We start from the raw sequence: 13,929 nt of genomic DNA on the forward strand, positions 1-13,929 counted from the left end.
CCATCAATGCACGGATTAACACATGGTATGTAACTCAACTTTTAGGGTATCTACCCTGCCATCATTTCAAAGTTCCATTTCATTCTCAACGCTACCACAGACTGTAAGTGACACTGCAACAATCGCCAACTGTGATAGTATTTTACCATCACTATTTGCATGAAAGTATTTTGCCATCACTATTGTTACAAGAGCTATTTTATATTTTGTGAAACACAAAGCGAAACTAGCTTCTTATAATTTATTTAAATAAAAACAATAATGAAGTGCTGAAAACATAGTTATTTCGCTTAAAATGGTAAAAGGTATATTGGTGAACAATTGTTGACTTTCCAAATGGAATAAAGTGATTGTTTTTCAGATATTTTGCAGACACTCTGCCTCCATCGAGAAAAAAAAAACACTGACTGATAGACGCTGCAACATCCCAATAAACACAAACGTTTGAAAAATGCTAAATTTCAACAATTTTTCAAACATTTTTTCAAAGGATAAGGGTAATATTCAAGTTGAAAAATTGTTGAGAAAATCGCGTTCTCAACAAAAAACAGACATTACCCTCAACAGTGAAATTCAACACATTAGCAATAATATCTCAAGTGTTATCCTAAAATTGAAATGCATCGCTACTCAATAATTTGTCAAACAATTTTCGATGCGAGTCAAATTCAAAATTAACATCGTTGCAAATACTTTTCAACCTAAATTTGTATGAATAATATCCCCATTTCAAATTGAAAGTCAAAGCCAAACTTCTGTGAATTTTGTATAATTTATTCATTTTCATCAAAATGAAATATATAATAATACACTATACTACATAATACACTACAATACCAATTGATAAATAATAATCTTATTAAACATATCAACAAATAAGAACAAAAAAAAAAAAACAAACAACAAAACTTTAAATATCTTAAACATTATTAGTAAACACTTTTGCATTGATAATTCGATTTCCTTCCTCTTGGTGTCGATTTTGAAATTAGGAACGTACTGGACCGCGTGTTAGAATTGATTTCACAAAATATCCATTTTAAACTGATAATAGCATATGAATTAAACTGACGATGTGATGCACATTTTCATCCAGAAGTTGTTGATTTCATCAATTTGTTGTATTTAACAATTTTAATAGGTTGCACTTGTAATGTTTCTGGAAACTTTTTCTTGTCGATAAGCCACTCATTTTTCATTGGTCAGCTTCTTAATGTTTGCAAGAATGTAGCGCCCAAAGATGTTAGTTTTCTGCAAAGAGATTTAAATTTAGTGACTTCTCTAAAGTGTTGATTTAATTTTTCATATTGACGTACCAATTATTATAAACTATTTGAAGCAGTTCCAGTTAATTGTCCACCATTTTTTTCGTCGATCAGCTTTTTAATGTTTTCAAGAACGTAGAATCCATAATTTTGGTTTTCTGCAAAGAGATATACATTTAGTGACTTCCTTAAATTTTTATTTCATTTTTTATTTTCACTTACCTATTTTTATAAACTATTTGGTTATTTGTCTAAAATTTTCAATTTTTTTATTTCTTGCAATTGACCACGAACTTCGTTGCACAAATAAGTATTGAAAACCACATGGTTTTTTCGTTGCATTTTAGGGTAGGTAGGTAGGGTTTTCTCATATTATCTTCAACGCCTTTTCAAAGATTTCGTCAACATTTTGGCAAATTGGAAGTAATTCGCAAACAATTTGAAGATGTATTGAAGATGAGCTATTTCAAGTCAAGTTGAATTTATGTTGAAAATTATATTTACCCTCAAACTGAAAAGTTGTTGCATTTGAAAAACGCTCATCCTGTGTTTATTGGGATGTAACTTGCCACTTGTAACTCAACATCATTCTATTATTAATGAACAAAATTATGTTAAATGTGTTGTGATAGTGGTATAAATGTTATATTTTACAGACACTCTGCCTCCATAGAGAATAAAAACACTGACTGATAGACGCTGCAACATGTAACTTGTCACTTGTAACTCAACATCATTCTATTATTAATGAACAAAATTATGTTAAATGTCTTGTGATAGTGGTATAAATGTTATATTTATAAGAATTTTTATATGTTTAATCAAATTAATAAACATCTGTTTTACTTGACCACAATGATTCTTTTACAACTATCTTAAAATTCACTTTTTCTGATTGTTTGAAGGGGCTCTTATTGGCGTCGTTCTAAATTTATTAAAAAAGGCACCTAATAATTGCACTCATGCGATACTTTTTTGTAGTAACATGGCGTGGTACAACTTCTCAATAGTGACGGCGCTTTTCCGAGTTTTGGATGTCGTATATGATTGTTTTTGACGTGGTTGGAATTCTCAGAAGCGCCGTCAAATTCAAAAAATGTTGGCAGGGAACTTATAATGTGCAGAATATATGGGATATGTTCGAAAAGAACATTAGGGCTGTTTTCTTTTAGCACTGGATACCCTAAGCCGTGAAGGACTAAAAGAAAACAGAGTACTCGCTTATCCAGAACATCTCCAAAAATATGCCACACTGTCATCAGCTGTTTAAAAACAATCACAGAAAAGAAGTTAAATCTTACATTTTTAATATATGAAATGCTCCAATTTGTAATAAATATTTACTGTTGCGATTATTTATGACACTGTACCACTTTGAATTTCATGTTTTTTTGATAAATTAGTCACAATAAGTTGCTATTGTGAATCACTTTATCAAAATACAATCCGGCAGCATCGGCGCGACTTGCACTGATGAGTTGTTCTGGATAGAACACCAGTGCAACGATGTTCTGGATAGCCCATACAAATGTTGCATCCAGTGATAAAAGAAAACAGCCCTACTGTCGTCCGGAATATCTGATAATCTGTAAAGCGCATAAAGCACATCCCAATAAACACAAACGTTTGAAAAATGCTAAATTTCAACAATTTTTCAAACATTTTTTCAAAGGATTAGGGTAATATTCAAGTTGAGAAATTGTTGAGAAAATCGCGTTCTCAACAAAAAACAGACATTACCCTCAACAGTGAAATTCAACACATTAGCAATAATATCTCAAGTGTTATCCTCAAATTGAAATGCATCGCTACTCAATAATTTGTCAAACTATTTTCGATGCGAGTCAAATTCAAAATTAACATCGTTGCAAATACTTTTCAACCTAAATTTGTATGAATGATATCCCCACTTCAAATTGAAAGTCAAAACCAAAATTCTATGAATTTTGTATAATTTATTCATTTTTATCAAAATAAAATATATAATAATACACTACACTACATAATACACTACAATACCAATTGTTAAATAATAATCTTATTAAACATATCAACAAATAGGAACAAAAAAAACAAACAACAAAACTTTAAATATCTTAAACATTATTAGTAAACACTTTTGCATTGATAATTCGATTTCCTTCCTTTTGGTGTCATAAAACAGCATTACAATTTATTAACATGCGGGCAATTTGAAATTAGGAACCGCGTGTTAGAATTGATTTCCAGCAGAAGGAATTCACAAAATATCCATTTTAAACTGATAATAGCATATGAATTAAACTGACGATATGATGCACATTTTCATCCAGAAGTTGCTGATTTCAACAATTTGTTGTTTTTAACCATTTTAATTGGTTGCACTTGTAATGTTTCTGGAAAATTTTTCATGTCGATAAGCCACTCATTTTTCATTGGTCAGCTTCTTAATGTTTGCAAGAATGTAGATTCCAAAGATTTTAGTTTTCTGCAAAGAGATTTAAATTTAGTGACTTCTCTAAAGTGTTGATTTAATTTTTCATATTGACGTACCAATTATTATAAACTATTTGAAGCAGTTCCAGTTAATTGTCCACCATTTTTTCATCGGTCAGCGTTTAAATGTTTTCAAGAACGTAGAATCCATAATTTTAGTTTTCTGCAAAGAGATATACATTTAGTGACTTCCTTAAAGTTTTATTTCATTTATTATTTTCACTTACCTATTTTTATAAACTATTTGGTTATTTGTCTAAAATTTTCCATTTTTTTTTTATTTCTTGCAATTGACCACGAACTTCGTTGCACAAATAAGTATTGAAAACCACATGGTTTTTTCGTTGCATTTTAGGGTAGTGTTTTGTCAAAGTTTTCTCATATTATCTTCAACACCTTTTCAAAGATTTCGTCAACATTTTGGCAAATTGGAAGTAATTCGCAAACAATTTGAAGATGTATTGAAGATGAGCTATTTCAAGTCAAGTTGAATTTATGTTGAAAATTATATTTACCCTCAAACTGAAAAGTTGTCGCATTTGAAAAACGCTCATCTTGTGTTTATTGGGATAATTCAAAAAATTGGCAGGGTTGTATTTGTCGCCGATACATTATGAATAACTAAGATTCTACGAGTTATGTTTGTACCAGTTACTCGTCATTAACGAATACCGAACATAAATTGGAGTAATTTCTTTTCGTCAAAAAGACAGAAACATCTCTCACATAATTGTTTGCCGTGTTTTTATTTATTTATATGAAGGATACGTCATATCTGTAAAGATTTCGCTAAAGCCATTCTCAACTTATTAAAAACCAAAAGTTCTACATGTGAAAATCCGGTCGGCGTATCAACGAATTTGATATAACAATGAGTGGCTACCAGTTTATCAATCAAGCTGCAATATCAAATGCGGTGTCATCTGGACACAATATTGATTGGGCCCAACTGGCCCAGCAGTGGATACAAATGAGGGACAGCGCCAAATACGAAAAAGATGTAAATGATGAAAAGGGGGAGGCCGACATGGATATCGAAGAACAAATGGAGAAAGACAATAGCGATAAAATTCTTCAGCGAGGGATACATAACTTAAACAACGAAAATAATTCGCATTGGGATAGCAGAACAGAAACAGGTAAGTAAACTACCATGTCCCTATTATTTTAATTGTTAAACAAACGCAACATGATCCTTGCCATGAAAATTGGAACAAAAAAACTTACTAAAAAGGTAATTGTTTTTCTTAGTTGTTCATTTGAACCTTACGTTCTGTCACGAAGATTAATGTTACTCCATAGGACGAAAAGAAATGGTTTGTTACATGAACTTCCTCAGAGATTTATTTTTTTCCAGATCGTTGAGAAATCCACACATAATTATACCACGTATAAATTGTTCTCATTTTGAGAGGGGGTTTATTGTTCCTACTGCTAAGGTTTGGGAAAAATCTTCCTGTAGCAGTAAGGGATTTTGGGATTCCTGAGAATCAATTTGCTACTGACTAGTTTGAATTAATATGTTTAATGTCGGTAGGTGCTACTTTACTTTTATTAATATTAGTTTTATATGTGACTTTGGCCAAAGTGAGGATGGTGGTGTGGTAGGCGTTGTAGGGTAAGTTTTAATGATTAGTATTGATAATTTTACAATTATTGTATTGTTAAATGAATAAAATGAATTGGATTTATTTTTTTTTATTGAAATCTTCATGCTTGTCTTGTAATTTAACTACTAAAAAACTTATTTTCACGGAGTCCATATTGTCATATACTAATTTATTTCTTGAAAATCAATGAATTCATTGCTTAAAGGTTGTTTTCTTTTGTTTCAACATTTCGGAGGATCCAATATTTTCGGTGGATCTAGTAATTATTTAGTGAACAAATTAAAACAAGGTAGTAATACCACCATTTTGCTTGATTAGAAGAGTAGATTTTCCTATATTATGGAACTTTATATTTTATTATATATTTTCGACGTATTGATTGGAAGTAATGAATTGAATTTATGTTTTTTGAAGGGTTTTCCGCAGTGTTTTTGCAGGGCATGTTCAAAAAGTTTGCAGTTCCATATTAAAAACAATACTATATATTCGAAAACAAAAAATTGCAAATAATGTTTTCTTCAATAAAGCTGGTACTAGGTTCGTTTTTCACAAGTGGCAAATATTTTCGGGATTAATATTATTTAGTTTAATTCAGTCCATTGGTGAATTTTTTAATGTAACTAAATCGAAAAATATGGAAATAGAAAAACTTCTTTTTGTTGTTCACTGTTTGTCAAATACGAGTATGATACAGTTGTGTCCCTATGTACTAATCTCATTGAATCCATTTGGGTCGCACATTATTTGCTAACTTCGATCGCACATAACAATGGCAACCTGTTGACAAAAATGTAATTTTAAATTTCATTCTAGTCGAACTCATCGTCTCGTTTCGATTTTGAGATCCATGCACAGATACAATAAATTGTTTATTCACGATTCCAAATAATTTCTATTAAATCTTGTCATATACACTAGGAACTGACAGCTGTTTTACTCCATCAAGGACAAATAACCAGTGGTGTAAATGGGGGAATAATAACCAAACCATATCTAAAGTGTCCTCTGACTCAAACATTACAAAGCGTCAACCGAACCCAACAGCGCACATACCATCCCTTTTGAAAATTAACGTTCCTCATCCAAATGAAATTCGGGCACTACCAGACGGACCCAGTGAATTAAATAATGCATCGAACATGATAGATGCCTCAAAACGGAAAGTATTACCCGCATGGATAAGGTATTAACATTTTTGGATATTTTTATTTGTCAAATATTTGCATTAAAAACTGATTTCGTATTTAGGGAAGGCTTGGAAAAAATGGAAAGAGAAAAACAAAAACTGCAAGAAAAACAGGGAAATATAAATAATTTCAAACTATCTGACGACGAATGCGACGACACATCACCTTCCACTGTGCGTCAATTCAATCGAAGTAATCAATGTAGTCCAGAAGTTCTGGAAGCAAAAGAATGTGAAAAAAATGAGGAGGATCAAATTGAAGAACCTTACGACAAGGAGGAAACACACATAGAAAAATCTGGTGAGAGTTATGAACAAAGGCTTTCAAATTTAGTAAGTTATACTTTTGTAGCTAATGCGATTCTTTTATGTATATTGTTTCTACTAATTTGTGAAAATTTACAGATGGTCGTTGTCCGCCAGACACTAACTGAACTACTTTTGGAAGTAACCAATGAAGAAATTGCAAAGATTGCAAATGAAACAGTAAAAAACTTCAAGATGAAAGGTACTTTATTTAAACATACTATATTTTATTGTATATATATTTTCATTAAAACTCCCTGCCAAGAAATGAGTAAGTGAGATGGTTGAGTTCAACATTTTCGAGTTTTATGTTTTTTGAATTGAAATACAATCATAATTTATTATTAACAACTTTTTACATAATAAGCGTCTTCGGCACAAGTTATCCAACAAAGCGCTTTATCGACTATAACTGGAAAACTGGGTAAGTCCATTCACAAAACTTATTTTTTATGTAGTTCGTCTTTTCCTAAGAAGATAGGATAAAAAAGCGGGCACCTAAACACGTTAAGAAAGCTCAACGTGTTTAAAACTTTATTTATGAAATAGCTCGGAAGCATGAGATACAATTTCATGGGGAACGTAAAATTAATACAACAAAAGTTTGTAAAAATAATCGTGACAGCGCTTAAATATCGGAAACCAAATCTTATGGAACTTGTATTTCTTCCTTAGAAACCTTCCATTCTCTTTTATTAATAGTGACTAATTGTCTCAAAACTCACATATATAATACATTGTAAACTTAAGTAGATAAATTATGTAATTCTTCTGGACAACATACCAATAAGAAAATGCATTTAGCCGCTTGATTGTGACCAGAATTAGATTGAAATGTTTATATTCTTTTTTTCAAAGAAGAACATGTGACATTATAACTATCGCATTGGCAATCCTATGTTTTTAATTGACTTTATTTGTTCCTATGGCGAGTAAAAAAAAATATATATCAGAATGGTTTATCTCACATTTCTTCTTATATGGCCCACTTATTTAGGAATACCAACTCAATGTTAATCCCTAATAATTAGAGAATCATATTGCTGTTGTACAAACTTGGAGAAGCTGATGTGATAATCATTTAACCGCATGTTCGTGGAATTTTCGTCCGCCTCGAGACGAACGAAACGTAAACAATCATTCGTTGATATCTCGAGAATCACAATTATTTCGGTGTTCGATAGTAAATCATAAAGGAGTCATGGCAAAGTTGGAGGTTTTGTAGCGAATTTGTCAAAAGTTATTTTAGTTTCATTCCAGACAAGCGATTCGTCTCGATACGATATTGGGGTTCATGAACAGGTAGTACAATATGGGGGATCTCGCAAATATACAAAGTGGTTTTCATTTCAAAGCATTCAAAGATACAAAGAAAAAATCCTAACTTATATAACACAAATTCATACGAAACAAACTCTTGAAAGATAAAATGAGTTAATGCATACTTGTTAGCACCTTAAAATGAATGAATTTCCTAAAAAACGATTGCGATAACTACATACATACTTCTTTTTGCCTAATCAATAATGACATAGCTCTAGCTCAAATTAAGTAATAACTTGTAGGACTAGCAGTATATGGCGACAGTTCCAGTAGTGATGATGATGAAAGCGACAATCAATCCAAGGATAAAACTTTTCTGTCAGAAAGCGACTCCGAAGAAGATATCAAGGCAAGTAACCATAAATGTTCTCAGGGTTCGATTATAACTATTTTTGTTTAAAGGCTGCTTTACGTCTGAAAAAACGTTCATTTATAAAAATTGCCAATGAAATAGAAGATCGCGTTGCAGCAGCCGCCGTAAGAGAGGTGGAAAAACTTAAAAGCATTTCGCGAAAAAACGAAAGTGAAGTGACCACAAACAAATGCAAATCCTTGGATAATCCCGATGGTTTGGAGACGAGTAACATGGTAACAATTGAATCAGTTTCAGCACATACATCCACAGGATACAGAGAAAAAATTGTTGGTAAAATTAACGAAAGAGATTCTGGTGAGACAACTGAAACAAAGTTACAAATATTAAACGGTGCGTCTGCAAACAAACAGTGATTATATTTCTACATTTTGGATTTAAACAAAATCCCATGTTTTAGCTTCTTTGAATGCAAATTTGCATTACAAATTTGCTTATCAAAAGATATTATAAGAAAACAAAAATACAGTATTGAATTGGGAAGATTTCTCATCTATAATTTCTTTCTTAGCAGGTAAACGTCAGAGGGATCGCGGTGCCCCCAAAGAACGTACAACGCGATTTAGTGATAATAAAGATAACAGATATTTGGCAATAGCTGCTACAGCTACATGCATTGCGGATCAGGCTAAGGGGTCCATTTACAAGGGTGTCATTCCGCAGCCCGTTACGTCCACGAACCAAACACTGAACAACACTAATAATGTACTTCCGGCATATAATTTTGTGGCTACTGCAACTAGTTCCAAAGCGTCTGACAGCGATACAAGAGCATATTTAAAATCGAAGAACCAAGACCAAGAAAAACAATCGAGTCACGAAAAGCATGAAAACACAAAACGAAAAAGACGTCGAGACTCGTCATCTAGTTCATCTTTTTCAAGTTCTTCTTCCTCGTCATCCGAAACATCGACGACCGCATCGTCTTCTACTGGTTCGTCAAACAATTCCAAGTACAGCAGAAGGCGACACGACAAAAGGCACACATCGCATAGTCGACGCAACCATAGAGATAAATATGAAAAAAGCTCACACAGACGCTACCGATCTCGGCACCACAGTGAATCTGACGACTCTTCTAACGGCAGAAGAAAAGAGAGTTCACGTTACTCATCCCATTCTCGAAGCCGTTCCAGAAGTCACAGAGATAAATCTCGATCTCATTCTAGGTCATCTTATTCATATTCTGGTAAACGCAGGCACTAATAACTTCTAATTTACATTTTATAATTAAATGCATATTGTTTTAAGTTACTTGTTAAATCTAGATATTCCGTCAAGTCCTAAAAATCACTTTCGCAAATCCTAACATTTATTTGCGGATAATTCGTTAAAATTAAAATTTTGCCATATAAAATTTAAATGCAAACCCGCTTTAGCAATAAACAATAATGGTGGCATTTGAGAGTTGCGATTTGCGATTGTGCTTTTCCGGAATGAGGGATTATCAGTTTGTCAATAGCAATACAGAAATTGCTACTGCTTTAGTTTAGTTGTAGTTACTGAAAGTGGGCCGCTTATAATTCAAAACAATTTGAAATAAATTATAATATACAAAAACTAAATATTATTTTGAGTTTGCAAAACGTGCGCTTTATTTAATTTATTTCGTCTTATTTTATTAACATTCTAACACAAATTTTTGGGGAATTGTTACTATGATCTCTACTCTTTAACTGCCCTTGTCATACCGGGTACACGGTAAAGGAATTCTCCGTCGTCATCATAATATGAATCATCAATGCGATATGTCGCTCCTTTCCGATATATTTTGCGCGGTATGTGAATACGACTGAAAGTAATTCTTTAAATGGAATATCTTATATGTAGAGTCAAGACTTACTTTTTAACGGGAGACATCTCAAAACGTGCCTTGTCTTCATTGCTGATTTCTATTTCGTGTACAAACTTTTGAGATAACTTTGTCTTGGAATCTTCCGTATTAACATCTACATTTGATAAATTAGGGCTACTATGATGTGGATTCTCATTGACAGAATGTTTTATATCGGAGACGTGAATTTTTAAATCATTGAAACGCATCAACTTTTTGTCAACAACTTTAGCAAGTAAAGCAGTATCATCGGCTTCGCCAAGCATTGGTAATTGTGCCTTTAACTGTTCATATTTTTTATCGGCTTCACTATTGGCAGACAAACTTTTAACGATGGAACTGAACTCTTTAGAATTAGGTGTATTTCTACGTTCTTGTACGGCATTCTCCTTGATGGTAGACTCTAATTGTCTACTGCTAAACTTCTTTAAATGTGTTTCTAATTCTTTGGGTAATTCTATGTTACCTTTTCGCAAATGTTCCCAATTTCTAACTACAGCCTCGTCATGTGATTTGACCGATTTCGGTTTCCATTGAGCTTTAAGAACTTTTCTTATTATTTCGCAATTGGCAGGGAAACATTCGGCTAATACTTCCACGGACCATTGTTCTGGATCATTTCCATGTAAGAGCTTTATCTGTTCCTTTTCGGCAAATGTTAAAAAATTTGGCAGTTGAATGTTGCGAAAGTATTTTGATTTCACAACCAATTTTCGAATCATGTCCTTTTGGTTCTCCATTTCCTGTTCAAAATGTTTATGTGTTTTATGAATTTCAAACATATCTGATTCCATGTCGCCGAATCCTTCTGGGCTATGTTTAATTTCTTCCTCAACATTTCCTTGCAAAGAAATCTGGTAATGGAGTCCTGGATTGATCTTTCTCCCACCTCTTCTAGTTCGTGTGCAAGCTGAAGTTATAAAGTTCCTGGAAAACAAAAACATGGCTACAAAATTTGGAACAATTATCAGTCGATTATATGACATATATGCTCCCACAATAATTTTCCAAATTTGAATCAAAAACAACTATTTTCCTCTCTTGGTGGCCATATGTAGTTAAAAAAACAACTATGGTAGGGAGTACGAATATAGAAAACCAATGACAAACTAAATTTTGTAAACACAACCATAACGATAGGCGGCATTCAACACTTGTTTACTTGTATTTCCTATGCGCTTTACAGACTATCAGTTATTCCGGACGGAATGTCGGTGTTTGTAAAGAATCTTACAATGTGTCGGATCGATACGACTTGTCGGCGATGACTAAATAATCGGTAAATGTGTTATCGATCCCATAAACATGCAGCAGTATCGATTATGCCTTCGGACTTAACTTATAATGTGCACAATATATGGGATATGTTCGACACGAGCACTGTCGTCCGGAATAACTGATAGTCTGTAAAGCGCATTATGGGAAGCCAAAAATACGCATTGTTTTTAAGCAGTTGTGATTGGAAATGTACCAAACATAGTACCGGCCAGTGTACACTTAGAAAGGTAAAATCACTAGGACAAAAACAACAACTGTCAATGTGTTTGTTTGTAATTGCTTCTGTCACATCCAGATGATTACCGTAGTTGTGAAATTAATTTGTATTTGTATTGTTCTTCGAATGAAAACATCCTGCATTTAAACCTTCGATTGCAGAAAATCTTGAAACATTCATTGCTTTATTCCCATATTATGCTTCTCTAAGGATTTCTACCATTAACGTAATAAAAGGAAGCTAATGTAAACCCTTGATTGCACATTTAGTAATTTTGTTTTCTTTCAAGCTTTGCACTGTGTAGTCATCCAATAAGAAACATAAACATTAAGTGTACACTGGGTGTTACCTATGAAAAATGCTCATCCTTGTGTTTGTTGGGATGCTCTCACGCTTTTCAAGAATCAGCTGTGATCAGCTGAGCATCATTTGTTTACACCACCAGTAAACTGGGTAAAAGAGGATTATTTGACCATTAAAGTATTTCGCCAACGCAATTCGGTGAAATATTTTTCATATGCAGCGGGATTTCCTGTTTTAGCAATTTTCTATATAAATTTCGATATTAACGGTAATTACTTATATTGATGATACAAAGCAACTTAAACTAATTCCGTTTGTAACAAATGCAGATTCTGATTACGATATCTTTTGGCCTCCAATGAAAGTCTAAATTGTTTCCGCAAAATGAAGGTAATTAAAAATATCTTTCGAGAATATAATATACCCTGTACTGAGGCAAAAAAAAAGAGGACACCACTTAAACGAATATCGCATAAATCATGCTCTAAAATAAGAGTAGAAGAGGAAAGCATAGACAATAATTTTAGCGACGATGAAGATGATAATGTAACAAAAGATTTCTCACACATACAAAAGAGAAGATCTTTTGAGATTCCGTTAAAACTTGTCCAAATTCCAAAAAAATGCCAAGGTGTCAATTCAACAAAATTTTCCAATAGTTACCAAAACGATGAAGACAGCGACGATGACATCATGCCTTTGCCTATGATAATAAAAGAAGAAATATTATCACAACCAAGTGAAGAGTTAATATTTTCATCCACGTCATCCTTAATGTCAAGTGTAAATAGCTCAATACCCCGCTTAAGAACAAAAGTTTCCTCTGATGATTCATCTCTCTCATCGGGGAGCAATAATGAAATGTCAATAGCGAAAATAAAGTCATTGGCTTTAAACCACACCGTCCATCTGAAACGAACTAGAAAGCAATTTATGGATCGATATAAACCTCTGCAAATAACTATTACTAAAATTAATTCGGCTTCCAAGAAGTCAAAGATGAAGGACACTGTCAAAAAGAAACCCAAAGCTAAAATGACTAAACACACAAAATCAAATTTGGATGTTTCCTGTCTGTCATTCCAAAGCATTTCGGAGAAAACATCTCTGGTTTGCAGTTCTCCAAACCCCTCTCAAGTTATTAGTACGCCGGCAACACCATCACCCCGCAAAAAACCAGCCGAAATGCATTTAATGCTAGATCTAATAGAAAAGGAAAACACAATAAGACATAGCTCTATTACCAAATCTCCAAAAAAGATCCCTAAAAGGTTGTTGCAAGGAGGACTTGTAGAGATTTACAAGCGTGCGATGGACAAAGCGAAAGCCGACGCAAAATTTTTAAAACATGACAAAAAGTTTGGACTAAGAGATGGGCTAACTTTACGAATATTGCGTATTGAATCTGCACATGGAGTTCACATAGCTAAAGTACAACCAGAAGACCAAGAACCAAAGAAAACATTCTGTATCATATTGCCTAACCAGACGGCTAGCCACTTTAAAGTAAATTCTAAAGTTGAGGCATTTTTTGATGAATTTACTCGGCCCTATATTTTCCAATCAGAAGATATATTTCTAAAACCCAATAATTTGTTATTGTTATAAGCCGCAAGATTTGTTTTTCCTTATAAAAATATTGTTGTAGTCTTTTTACATTGCCTTCTATTTTGAACTTTACGTGGTTGCAACTCATATGCGTCCATATACAATAAAATGGGTTCCCAGACTTGAATTATAATAGATATTTAATGTGGAG

At 33.0% G+C, this 13,929-nt stretch overlaps 3 protein-coding genes and 2 long non-coding RNA genes across 6 annotated transcripts; 2 read left to right on the forward strand and 3 right to left on the reverse strand.

The window, feature by feature from the left end:
- Positions 1-753: 753 nt before the first annotated feature.
- LOC142236956 (uncharacterized) lies at positions 754-1,715 on the reverse strand. Its single transcript, XR_012722279.1, has 3 exons — positions 1,488-1,715; positions 1,317-1,423; positions 754-1,251 (listed from the first exon to the last, which is right to left on the reverse strand). It is a non-coding gene; the product is annotated as an uncharacterized LOC142236956 (long non-coding RNA).
- A 1,637-nt stretch (positions 1,716-3,352) lies between these two features.
- Positions 3,353-4,300, reverse strand: LOC142219914 (uncharacterized). The gene is made up of 3 exons (XR_012717823.1): positions 3,968-4,300; positions 3,798-3,903; positions 3,353-3,732 (listed from the first exon to the last, which is right to left on the reverse strand). It is a non-coding gene; the product is annotated as an uncharacterized LOC142219914 (long non-coding RNA).
- Positions 4,301-4,409: 109 nt separating this feature from the next.
- Positions 4,410-10,103, forward strand: LOC142219912 (uncharacterized). Of its 2 annotated transcripts, none has more exons than XM_075288680.1 (8): positions 4,410-4,879; positions 6,269-6,533; positions 6,599-6,869; positions 6,942-7,044; positions 7,210-7,266; positions 8,408-8,514; positions 8,568-8,871; positions 9,050-10,103. In XM_075288680.1, exons 1-8 carry the CDS (start codon positions 4,612-4,614, stop codon positions 9,742-9,744), a joined length of 2,070 nt encoding a protein of 689 aa, XP_075144795.1. In that variant the 5' UTR covers positions 4,410-4,611; the 3' UTR covers positions 9,745-10,103. The 2 variants fall into 2 exon arrangements, with proteins under 2 accessions (XP_075144795.1, XP_075144796.1); XM_075288681.1 differs by having other exon boundaries at positions 9,053-10,103.
- A 2-nt stretch (positions 10,104-10,105) lies between these two features.
- Positions 10,106-11,440, reverse strand: LOC142219913 (uncharacterized). The gene is made up of 2 exons (XM_075288682.1): positions 10,382-11,440; positions 10,106-10,330 (listed from the first exon to the last, which is right to left on the reverse strand). The coding sequence occupies exons 1-2, from the start codon at positions 11,356-11,358 to the stop codon at positions 10,204-10,206; spliced, it is 1,104 nt and encodes a 367-aa protein (XP_075144797.1). The 5' UTR covers positions 11,359-11,440; the 3' UTR covers positions 10,106-10,203.
- An 821-nt stretch (positions 11,441-12,261) lies between these two features.
- Positions 12,262-13,905, forward strand: LOC142219918 (uncharacterized). Its single transcript, XM_075288691.1, has 2 exons — positions 12,262-12,438; positions 12,500-13,905. The coding sequence occupies exon 2, from the start codon at positions 12,555-12,557 to the stop codon at positions 13,776-13,778; it is 1,224 nt and encodes a 407-aa protein (XP_075144806.1). The 5' UTR covers positions 12,262-12,438; positions 12,500-12,554; the 3' UTR covers positions 13,779-13,905.
- Positions 13,906-13,929: the final 24 nt, after the last annotated feature.

Source organism: Haematobia irritans, chromosome 1 (assembly GCF_050003625.1).
Source record: "Haematobia irritans isolate KBUSLIRL chromosome 1, ASM5000362v1, whole genome shotgun sequence".
Classification (NCBI taxonomy): Eukaryota; Metazoa; Arthropoda; class Insecta; order Diptera; family Muscidae; genus Haematobia; species Haematobia irritans.